We start from the raw sequence: 12,190 nt of genomic DNA, 5'->3' as shown, positions 1-12,190 counted from the left end.
CTTGGGTCTTGAGTGTTTATTTTGGTCTTCCCTTTCCCCCAACCATGGCTTTACAAAAAACATCAACAGAAAGCAAAAATATGAAGCATTTAAAGTCACTCAGTTTGCATGTATATAAAGTTGTTGCAGAAATGTGCTTCAGAGATTCATGTAACAAAAAGAGGCTTTTTTCAATTTTTTATTTTATTTTTTTACACAAGTTGTCACCTCTTGAAAGGAGGTAAATATCAGGTTAGTTACAGTTTGGACACATTTCTAAACATTAAGTGTTAGAAGATTTAACTAATGTCTTCACAAGTTAGTAAATGTAGAGTAAACACAGTGTGTATTTAAGTAAATACAGTTTATTCACATGTATTCTTCTTCTGGTGTATAGAATAAACTCATTGCACATCTTTTTAACCCAGGCCTCCTTAACAGCTTAAAAACATACTTAACAAAATTTAATCTTCTCAGCACTTAATGACTTTTCCTAACTCTATTTCAGGAGTTGGCCACAGGCTTCTGTTTGGAGTTTCAGAGACTCCAACTGCTAAATACAGTGGATTTTCATCTGTTTTCTATCTATGATTGGAGCTGACAGGATGTTTTTATGCAGCATTACTCCTCAATAGTCCTGGAAAAAGTGTTTTTGGATTTCTGTTTTGTAAAAGTGTGTTCTAATCAGGAACTTTTATGGGCTCTAATTCCTCCCAAACATTATTACCTTCCCTATCAAGGATAACATAAGTACATACAGTATCTTTGTCTGTGAATATCCTTTTAGGTTATTTTTGCTTTTTTTAAGCAAACCTGCCAATTATTAACTGGTTCCAATTTCTCTGTTGCAGTCATTATATATGTATTCATTATTATTCTTGGGGTTTTTTGTAATCATATTTTGAACACTGGGTGCTGGAAGGTGGTCTAGGTGGTAGGTGAGAGTGATGAGAAATGAAGATGAGCACAGAGTCTTGCTCGTGTCGCCATGCACAGTAATGTTTGTTGTATTCGTGGTAGTAGAATTAACACGCTTACAAGCTAGAAGATGTCTGTGTTGAGTTCACACGTCCAGACTAGTTTCTCTTAGTCTAGCTATCACTTGGTGGGTTTCAGTGGCAACAGTCACCTCCTTCTGACATTATCTATTTTTCTTAGTCCACTATATTGTAGAGTTGACTATTTTTGGTTTTTGGCTGTTTAATTAAGTCAGTTTAGGTTTTGGGGAAATTGTGGCATATTTTGTAGACTAGACAAATAATATTAAAAAGCAAAATGCAGATTCATTGATAATGACATTGTTAGTTGCAGCCCTATATAAAATGGATATATATTTAATAACGTTTTATGCTTATTTCTGTACTGTGCCACCTCTATTAAATGTGTAAGCCCAGTTTGTGACAAAGAGAGGCATTTAAACACCTTTCTTCATGCTGAGTTTAAACTCATTTTCAAAGAAAGGTAAAGGTTTGGCGGGAAAAAAACCCACACAGCAGTGGGATTTACCAGCTCCCAAACAATGAGGAGGAACAACACAAGGGTTAAAAACAAGCTGAATATCTCATTCTGTAGCTGATGTGTTTACTGTCAGTGTCAGAGGAGAAAAGCCTCATTGTGTAGAAGTTTCTTTAAAAGCTCACAGCACCACCTCTCCTTTCTTACTCTCCTCTGTCTCAGATGGACTGACGGTTGTACTCTTGAGGAGGATGCATCCCGTCGTAGTGAAACTCCCTCCACTGCTCGGTGCTCTCTCTGCTCCTCTCGTTTTGTTCTGGGAAGATCATGAGAATTTTAGTAGATGAATGAGTAGGTCGAGTGAATGAGCTCGTCGCTCTCATCTACATCAGATATACCATCATGCTCCTCTTCAGCGTAGCTCTCAAATTCGTTCCTCTTCTCCTCGTGAAACTCTCTCTTTCGTTCATCCGCAGCCAGAGTCAGCCTCTGCTCAACTGCAAGCACAGGAGGAGGAGGAGGATGAATTGACTGAGTGTAGAATGATAAAAATCTCAGATTCAGTTATTTATGGTCATATTTTTTTAATACATATTGATTCATTGTTGTTGTTATTAGCAGTATCACCTTTAAGTTACCTGTATAAGTGACTTTACTTACATTGAAAACATCTAGATGTTCAAAAATTATGCTGATATAATATTTATAACAAATATATTGTGGAATTATTGGATTTTGGATTGGATTTATCATATTAACAAAAATTTACAATCAGAAAACTTTGTGTTCTCTAATAGGTTTTGCTTAATAGGCATCTAAACTGAACGAGCTGGTTGAGCAAGTTTAGAGAAAATGACTTACAATCACCTGACTTTTTTGGAGGGTTATTATTTATATCATCTAGCTCAGTAACTGGATAAAATTCTGTGTTAAGTACAACACGGAAAAAAGTACAACAATTTTCTCTGAATATGCTCTATCAAAGAGAGGACGATTAATATGACATAATCTGAAAATTAAACTGCATCATTTAAAGAGGAAGCGCACTTTCACCTACAAGAATAGACACACACTCAACACAATGACGGTTAAACATCACAAAACTACAATCTCAAAAAATACCACAGAACTGAATCACCGTGTCTGAACAAAAGCTGCTTTTTGTGAACTTCATAAAGCTGTCATTGTGGTGAAGCTGTGATTCACAGAAGCTGCTTGTTGCCAAGGCCGACACTCATAAACACAAAAACCTGGACCCCTACGTGAGAGAAAGAAGTCTAGTGAGTAAAATCTCACCCTTCTTACCAGATCCAGAAATATACACGTGGGTAGAAAGCAAAATTAAACAATAAGTTTACAATTTTCAAGTCAATCTTAAAGGAATATTTTACTCACAAAATGAGAAAAAAATGAGAAAATTCTTATTGAATTAAAGTGGTCTCCATTTAACAACAGCAAAACCATATCAAAATAACCATTTAGAAACTCTCACAAAACTAATGATAATCCTAAATATAATCCAATTAATTCTAATCCAAGTCTCATTTATTTAGTTGCATGCTCAGTACTTCCCAAAAAGATGATATACAAACTTTCATTTGGGGGTGAAATATTCCTTTAATGCAAAAATCACAAGCATGTACAGTATGCACAAAGAAGTCATGGGTTCATCAGAAGCTATTATGAGACTTCATCAGTCTGTTAGTCAGTCAAGTGTGTATTTTCCAACATGACAGTCTCTTTCGTAGAGATGGATTCCATTTTGGATCCGTTTCCAAGTTGGTACTAATATAGACACAGAACAAGTGACCTGCGTGTTACCTCTGGCCAGCAGGACCGGGTATATGAAGAAGTCCAGCACATTAATCATCTGTCATGTTAGTGAAACTCACACACTGACTGCAGTAACATCAGAGAGCCATTAGCTAAGATAAGAAAGGTTTGGGATAGCCTCGCTAACCTTTCCAAAGTCCAGTCACAACCTTTGACCTTTTACCAGGATTCCCAGCACAAGTCTGTGCATGTTGGAGCCGAAACTCGTGCTGAGAATTTAAGCCACTAAGTTTCATATTACAAGATTTAATGTTTATCAGATTGGAAGATGAACTGCAGATCAGTATCCTGACTTGCAGATGAAAACATTTAAGGGCACCTTATTTTTAGTTTATCTCTCTCTGCACAGCAGCGTTATTCATCATTTTCTTGACCTGATACACCACAGCAGATCTTATTGCTCACCAGCTCCCACAACAAGTCAAACACCAGCATTTAGACACTGATGTCTATATTTTGATGTCAATACTTTCAAATTCACTTTATCCACCTACTGAAACATGTAATACATTTATCAAATATTTTCCTTTGCAAATTTAATTTGCCTGCCAACGAGATGTTGTGCTTTTATGTCATTATGCAGCAGGAGAGGCTCTTCAAAGTGAGCACAATTTATCTGTCTCACATTTTAAACTTGGTTTTTCTCTGACCCCTTTCTGCCTGTGTGTCGGCACATTCCACATTCAACTCCCAACCAGCCGCTCACCCACTCACTCTCAGTCCATCTCGGTCTTTTCACTGTGTTTACTGCTTTGTGTTCACTTTATCCCTGCTTTTAACTGCACAAAGTGTCTTTTTGTTGTTGTTACACGCACACAGACCCACGACATGTTACACAACTCAAGCTCAGAGCAGCAGTGTGTGCTCTCACCTTCCTGTTGGCAGAACTGTACATAACCAGTGCTGGTAAATCACTTGAGAATGTCAAACAGTGTACAGTATGTGAATTTTCTCAACGCTTGTTACTATTCACTGAGTTTCTTGTGAGGGGTGTGTGTGTGTGTGTGTGTGTGTGTGTGTGTGTGAGTGTGTGATCTCCATGCTGCCCTGTGGCTCCTGCTGCAGCCTCCAGCAGAGGAGGCAGAGCTGCTTGTGTGATCAGACAGGTCTGAGGTGGTTTCTGGTCAGTCAGGGTTCACAGAACAGTTAGCAGCTGCTGGCAGTCATACAAACACTCAGGCTGTCAATAACGCGCTCTCACTGTTTATTCAAACTGCATTTTTAAAAAAAAATCTAGTTTCAGGAATTATTGTGTTTGTCTATATACACAAAATTACTCTCAAAAGTGCTTTGATAGAATAATTTTGATACTGTCTTCCACCTTTACTGCAGTTATCTATAGCAGCCTGTCCATATCTATATTGAGAATCAAGAAATAAATCATCTGGGTTCTTTTTTCAACATAGTGCTGTCTCTTCTTTGACAGCTAATTATAATTTAGAATGTGATAAATGATATTCATGTCAATCAACATGTTATTTTGCATAATTTATTTATTTATTTTGTCATTTATTTGTGGGGTTTTTCTCTTTTAGGTGAGATTTTAGGTAAGCCCGTCTTTGGTCTTCCTCACCTGCACACAAATTTTTATTTCCATTTGTTTTTCAAAGCACTGATCATATAAACAACTTGAAGAAGTAGGTTTCATTCCGACATTGAGGGTGACACATATTAAATGGGGGATCCGAGGGTCTTTTGCAAGAACATTTCAAACACCAAACACTTAATTTCCTGCATGTTGGTGAGTTTTTGTGCACAACTTTATGATGTAAATGTCTTACATTTTGTCAATGTTTGTCATTTTGCTTAAAAGTTCTCTGCAACTTTTATATTCATATAGGACAAGATAAATGCACATGTTCTTAATACTGAGGGGCACGTGTCCCCTGCGTCCTTCTTCAGAATTATATTTCACTAATAAATAAATAAAGTGAGTGCAAGTAATGAACAGTGTAACGGCAGGATAACTCTGAAAATGAGAAAAACTGATTTTTAAGGATAAATAGTTTTATAATAAATCGTTAATATTTTCACCAATTTGGTTGCAATATAATGAGGTCAGTCAATGCGTAACAGTGAAGAAGTTAGTGTGAGTGTACCTCTGCCGCCAAAATGTCCTGCATAATTAGACCCAGGTGCCAACAATGACCACAAACACACACCACCTCAGCTGACCTGACCTGACTTCAAACTGTCACAAACAAACCCAGAGTGAACTCACCGTTAATCTCATCCTGGGATTTTGCGCCTCGTCTGTTGCGTCTTCTGAAGAAGTTTAAGGCATCTGCCTCCTTCAGGAAGATCTTCCTCTGTGGACCTGCAGTGGGGAGCAGGAGGAGGTTCAGCTCACAACATTAAGTGATAAAAAGAGGGGATGTGAAGGTACAGCTGATGCAGCTCTGTCCTCACCTTGAGGATTTTTAGCTCTGCCTGAGCTGCTGGGCACAGCTGCCGAGTCGGCCTCTGGAGACACTGGGTCAGAGGACAAAACATGAATTAGGCTTCCGGTGCTTACCTTTGCATGAATAATAAAGAACACAAACAACACTTTTTTCCCTTCAAAGACTCCTGATGTATATTCTCCTCCATTAGACTCACAGGAAAGTGCCAGGAGCACACTGAGGAGAGCCAGGATGGTTGCATACGTCCAGGACATCTTCAGCTTTGTGTTTGAATGTGTTCAGAGATATGAGTAATGTGGACGACCAGGAGGGAGAGGTGAGTATGTGAAAGGTGGGGTGGGAGCCTGAAGGAATATTGACTGCTTGTCAGAGGAGAGGGGGGAGTGACAGTTCCGATCTCATAAGAGGCTGAATCCCACAAACAGCAGAGAGGGTTTCTAAGTGACAGGAAGGTGCTTATGATTCCATTTTGACTTGATATTGTGGTCCTTTCACCCTTTGAAACCTGAATCAATACAACTTTTCTTGAGCTGTGTTTAGACACCTTTCACAAGCCATTTGATCCTTGAAACCTGAGCAATTGGTTTGATTTCTTTCGCAAACATGGAGAAAAAAGGCAACGGCTAACCAAGCAAGAAATGTCCCACAAACTGTAAAAAAACGTAGTGAAAGGTGACAAGAAAATGACCAGTGTATTAGATTTAAAAGGGAAGGGGAGAATTGTAAGTAAATTATCCAAAAAATGAAAAATGTCCTGAAAACTATATTTATAATTAAAACAATTTTATAATTAAAATTTGGTAATGGAAAAAAAAACAAACATTTTCATCAGTACTTTTTCTAGTACATTCTCATGTTGTTGTTGTTGTTTTTTTAATTCAGTGTTTTGGCCACATCTTGTTTAGATACTCATTACCTTTTTCCCCATGCTTTTGAAAGAAAGCAAATCAATTTACTCACGTTTTAAAGAATGACCTACTTGAGGGCCTGGCTCAGCCATAGAAGGGAAAACTTAAAGAGTAAATATGCACCACCTGCCTGGTTAATACCCACATAGGTTGGTAGACAGCAAAAACACAGATGTTGCTTAAAAAATTGTGACAAAAAAATAAATAAATAAAGCAAACTCTGTTTTTTTCCTTTCCAAATGTCTCCTTTGCAGATGCAGCTGAAAGAGGCCCCTCAACAAGGCCGCTCTCTCTCCGCTTCCTGCATAAAGTGCTGCAGGCCGTAAAGTATGCAGGCCTCTGTTTGCTAGAGTTTTTTTTCTTCTTCCCCACCTGAATTCTGGCTGTGCCCCAGAAAAGTCTGAATGTTTAAATTGTTTTGTGGGGCAATTCAGGGAGGAGGGATTGTTGCTCAGGGAAGAGAGAGGAAGTCGGAGGGAGGGTTTCAGAATATATGTTGTAAGTTTGTTTCAGGTGAATGATGAGGACATGTAGGTGGAAGGAAAACCATTCTAATTTGTACCATTTGGATATATTACAAGAAATGGATTAGTACACTGAAGTCAACTGAAAGTGTTTGTCTGTGTGTTAATTAACAGGTTAACCCTTTGAAACCTGGATCAACATCAGTTTAACTGCTGCATTCAGACACACATTACAAGATGTTTAAACCAAGGTTTCTTTCGAAAACATAGGTTAAAAGGCAGTAAGCAACTTGGCAAGAAATATCCCACAGACTGCAAGAAACTGGTATAAGGTAAAAAGAAAAGACCTGAAAACCATTTTTTAAAGAGAACATTTAAAAAAATTGGAAAAATGCCCTCAAAACTATTTTCATAAGATTATAATTATATATTTTAAATCATATTACAAGAAAAGCCCACTTGAACTGGAGCTAGAATAGTGACAGTAAGTTATGGCATTGAAACCAAATTTGGCTTTGAATTTGGGTAATTTTCCTATTTAAAACACAGGCATCAAAAAAATATTTCATGAAATATATTATATTTTTTGCACTCTGATGTTTGTTTCAATTACAATCTCCTGATTTTTTAAAAAATCACGTCACTATTGATGACCTGCAGGCCGAAAGAGATACTCCCTGCCTTGTATGCAGATTAAATACCCCTTCCCTCAAGCAATCCCTACCCATGTAAAAAAAAAGTCACAGAAAGTAAAATAAAGAATGGGAAAAAAAACTTTGTGTGACTGAAAAAAGTGTGACATAAAAAGGGAAAAAAGTGTCAGTAATTTTCTGGCAAGATATCTGTACTTTTACTTACATTACACTGTGATGATGTCTTTGTATGGTGTATATTTTTATTAAAAAAGAAAAAAGAAAAAAGAAAAGAAAAGAAAAGAAAAGAAAAGAAAAGTATGAATGCAGCATTTCCTCCACTAGGGCCCGCTGTGGTGCCGCGCTGACAGAGTCCCTGCAGTTCCTAGTCCCGACAGATGGGTGTCGCTGTTTCGCCGCTGACACGTTGATGACACAGCTGTGTGGCGGCAGCAGGCAGCGTCAGCAGGCAGAGGACACGCTCAGATCAACCAGTAATCACCACCGTCTCTCACACTGCCATGGTCGAAAACCCAACAACAGTGCTTCCTATTTTTTACCGAGAGTGAAACTTTAAAGCCCATTACAAACATGTTGCTGGACGCTACAACCCTGCGGATATAAGCGACAGTGAAGAGCAGAAGTACCACAACACCGAAACCACAAAGAAGAAGAAGAAGCTGTTTTTTCGTTTTTTTTACGCTCGGAGGGAAAGACGGCATCCGGCCTGAGAAGAAGCTCCGAGGTCGGGGACTCCGGTCGGAGCAACGCTCATCGTTTCTGGTGAGTCACACACGTTTTCGGTGTAGTTTCTGTGAAATTACCAAATGTTGAACCACGGCGGTGACACACATTCACACCGCACTGCTTTGACACCAAACGGGCTTGACAATGTTTACTTCACAGCCCTCAGTGCAGCCGTTTGTTGTGTGTGAGCTGTTTGTCCCATTCACCGGTGAATGGCCGCATTTAACTAAAACAAACTGCGAGCTGAGCTACATGCAGCATAAATGAAACTAAGTTCAGAGTTGCTAATGCTTCACCGTGTCTGCCCTTAAACATGTGTGTGTTGTTAAACGCACATTAGCACAAGCAGTTGGCTGGTTTAGTTGTCACTAAATTGTACGAGGTTTGCTTGTAAGAGGGAGGAGGGCTCTGCTAGCTGCTCTGCGTGTATCGTCTTGTATACTTGCCACCAAAACATTCACTGACCCACATTTTAAAGATGTCTCTCTGGTCCATTTTTTCTCAAACTACTTGGAAAGCACCGTGAAAACTGCACCAGCCTTTGAGCTCAAACACACACAGTCATCAGCTCTAAGGGACTGTTCTTTATTTATCACGGGGGGGGGCTTCCTTTTTTTTTTATTGAGCTTCCCAGAGTGACTGGTGGAAAATGTCAACCATACATTAATTATATTAGACTTTTAAAATTTATCCTGATGTTTGAAAGTTAAAAGTTGAAAATGAAATCCTGGACTTAAAAAAGCACCTCAGGCTTTCACACTTGTCTTCCCCATGCGAACAGTCTTAATTTTGACCAAATTTTTAATGAGACATAGAATAAAGTGATTTGGACGAAAGATCACAAATTTAAACTCAAGATTTCTCCAGTGCTTAAAAACACATTTGACATGCATCCCCTTTATGCACCACCCTATCATAAATAGCAAACAGTCTCTAAGCTCTCTCAGCTGTTTATGGGAAGGCCAGGAGGTAAAGACAGGAGCCTGCATGGATCTCTGTTTGAGAAAGCTTTTTCTAGGAATCTTGCCCACAAGAGCAAGCTTTCAATGAATTCCTGCACTTATGGAGTTAACCTGTGTGGTTGTGTACTGTATGTGTGTGGGTGAGAGATGAATGTGCAGTTAGCAGGATGTCCAAAAGGAAGACATCATTGTTCTGGAGAAGGGGAGGGATGCTCATGGCAAAGTGATGAGGAAGTTCATTTGGTGTGAAAACACCCAGGAGCCTACGTGGTTACGTATTTATTGCCACATTTATTGTACTTGTGTTGTTAACTGCCTTATACTAAGTCCACTGACTTGGGGCAAATAAGGGAAATGTAATGTTTATGTAACTATGTTCCACTATTATGCATAGAAAACCCTCCATATGTGTAGAACAGAAACTTTAATAACTATGTTTGTAAGTTTTTAGTTAGGGCTGTACCACATTGGAATAAATTACATTGCAATAATTCTTAGATATCGCAATTGTGACGTGAGATTTTTTTGTGGCAATGGTAATTTATTGCGTCATACTGTTGATAATTAGATTTTTGCTTGAGTCTGTACCAAACAAGCATGTCCCTTATATCTGGAGTATGATTTGTAGGCAGGGGTATCTCTGTAGCACCACAGTGCATGATTTATAATGTTGTAAAAGATTTTACCTGGATATTGCACTTGGCCAAATTTCAGTTTTGACAATATTTCGATTAATTATGCAGCTCAGAAAACAAAAATGTCATTAACTTAAGGGCTGCAACTAATGATTTTTTTTCACTATCAGTTAATTCGGTATTTAGCTTCTCAATTTATTGATTAATTATATATATCAACAGTCCAAAATCCAAAATATTCCATTTACAATCACAGAGGAGTTAGAAAACCAGCATATGTTCACATCTGAGAAGTTAGAATCTGGGGATTTTTGGGACTTTAACTTAAAAACATTACCATTATCAAATTAGTTCCTGATTAATTTTCTGCTGATTGACTATTTGATTTAGCAACTAATAGTAACATAAGATCATATCATAGAAAGCAAATGTTATTACTTATATAGGACCCAATGATGTCACTTGATGATACTTACTTCGATAGTTTCTTACTTTCGATATCATGTCTTGAAAAATATTGAAATGATATATGATTTTCAATACCACAGAGAAAACTTTGACATTTACAGCATGACATTTAATATTTTTTTTTACTGTAAAATAAATAAAATGAGGCTATGAAATCACAAAAAGGACTTTTATTTTCTTGGTAAGTAGAGAAGAGCAGAATGACTTCAGTAAACATTAACAATAAGAGAGCAAGAAAACTCAGCTGGAATCGATGTATACCACTTCATACTTTGGAAAATGAGTATTGAAACTGTTTCAAATATTCAGAGTTGGTATGTGTTGACAGTTAATATTTTTGACACTATTATGGCTGGGTTTTGCTTTCTGATATTCAAACTGATACCAAAACAATACCATATTTTGAGGAAAGTCTGTTTTTCTACAGAGCTATATTTCTCCTTTCCGAACTTCTCAAATGTTAAATTTTGTTTAGCTTCTGACCAAGAATCAAGAACCACAAACTCTCTGATTTAAATAAAAAAAAGGGTAAAGAAACAAGCATTCAGTGAACATTTTTGACAGTTTTTCATACTGTCCTAGAGAAACACTTTGTTCAGTACCAAAAAAAAAAAGTACTGAGGTTCAGCCGTACCTGTCAGTCTTAACAGTTTACATGGTTTTGCTGAATGAAAAAGCTGGTGAAGCACTTTCTCTCATTTCCTATGAGCAGGTTTCAGTTTGATAGTTGCAAGCTGCAGAGCTTCCTTGAAAGACGTATGTCATTCAGAAGCTTCAGGAGGTGTGTCATTTTTTGGGCTCAAAATACTTGGTGTTGAGCCCGCTACCTGCAGGAGGGCAGGGGGCAGTTGGGGCACAGTGTACCCGTGTGTGTTGGTTTGACGTGGTGTCGTTCCCTTGGTGAGGGCCTTGGGGATGGTGGTGGCAGGGTAACCTGACCCGCTGTGAAACAGCTGTAGCCACGCGGTGCTGATCCCTCGAGTCCCAGTGCAGATCAGATGATGGTCCAGTATGTGTATGGGTGTGTGTGAGTATGTGTGTGTACCGGAGCATACACATGAATGTGATGTGTTTTTGCCAGAGATTTATTCTCTACTGTTGAACGTGCAGTGATACGCAGAATGACTTCAAACCAAACTTCATAGACCTTTTGGCTGATTTTAGTTCTGGTTTTGGGTATACAAGTGTTGAGTCTCTCTGAGTGTGTGTTTGTGAGCTCATGTTTAAGCGGCAGGCCAAGACAGCTGGCTGAAGGTTAATGTGTCACCGTTCTCTGGGGAGCAGCTGCTATGTCACAGGCACCACTCCTGTCTATAGATAGCCAAGAATACAAACTCTTCCTCTTTTCTTTGCTGCATTAACACAAGAACTCTGGCACTGGCATGCAGCTCCGGCCTCTCACATGCAGTTGCCCCCACATGACAAATGCTGCTGCTTGCAAGTCTGGCCGCCTCCACTCCCTGATTCTCTATCTCAGTCTGAGTCTTGGAAGTGTCTGGTGGTAGGGAGGACCCCGCGGCAGCCTCTGAGCCAGCTGGCTGAGAACCTGTTTGATCGAGTTATACTGTAATATCTTACGCCGCATATCTGGGTCGTCATCTGAAGTATTAATGTCTGAAACAGGTGAGGGACAAATATTGCCGTTTTTCCCGTCACTCTTGGCAGGATTTGCAGGAGCTGTCTCAACACTTGTCTGGTCTTTATT

The 12,190-nt window shown here is 38.8% G+C and overlaps 2 protein-coding genes across 4 annotated transcripts in view; one reads left to right on the top strand and one right to left on the bottom strand.

Annotated features, from left to right (window-relative positions):
- Positions 1-1,652: 1,652 nt before the first annotated feature.
- ucmab (upper zone of growth plate and cartilage matrix associated b) lies at positions 1,653-5,923 on the bottom strand. Its single transcript, XM_042495516.1, has 5 exons — positions 5,866-5,923; positions 5,677-5,739; positions 5,489-5,584; positions 1,833-1,931; positions 1,653-1,750 (listed from the first exon to the last, which is right to left on the bottom strand). The coding sequence occupies exons 1-5, from the start codon at positions 5,921-5,923 to the stop codon at positions 1,653-1,655; spliced, it is 414 nt and encodes a 137-aa protein (XP_042351450.1).
- A 2,191-nt stretch (positions 5,924-8,114) lies between these two features.
- LOC121949861 (cyclin-dependent kinase 17-like) overlaps positions 8,115-12,190 on the top strand; it is a 40,627-nt gene continuing 36,551 nt past the window's right edge. Inside the window, exon 1 of one of the 3 annotated variants that reach the window (XM_042495671.1) lies at positions 8,115-8,456. The gene's annotated coding sequence lies outside the window, so the exon portion shown is untranslated. The remainder of the gene's footprint in view (positions 8,457-12,190) is intronic. The other 2 variants (XM_042495669.1, XM_042495670.1) reach the window with 2 other exon arrangements.

The sequence above is a fragment of the Plectropomus leopardus genome, chromosome 11 (assembly GCF_008729295.1).
Source record: "Plectropomus leopardus isolate mb chromosome 11, YSFRI_Pleo_2.0, whole genome shotgun sequence".
Classification (NCBI taxonomy): Eukaryota; Metazoa; Chordata; class Actinopteri; order Perciformes; family Serranidae; genus Plectropomus; species Plectropomus leopardus.
Note: the sequence above shows the minus strand (reverse complement) of the source record. Positions and strands in the feature narration are given on the sequence as shown.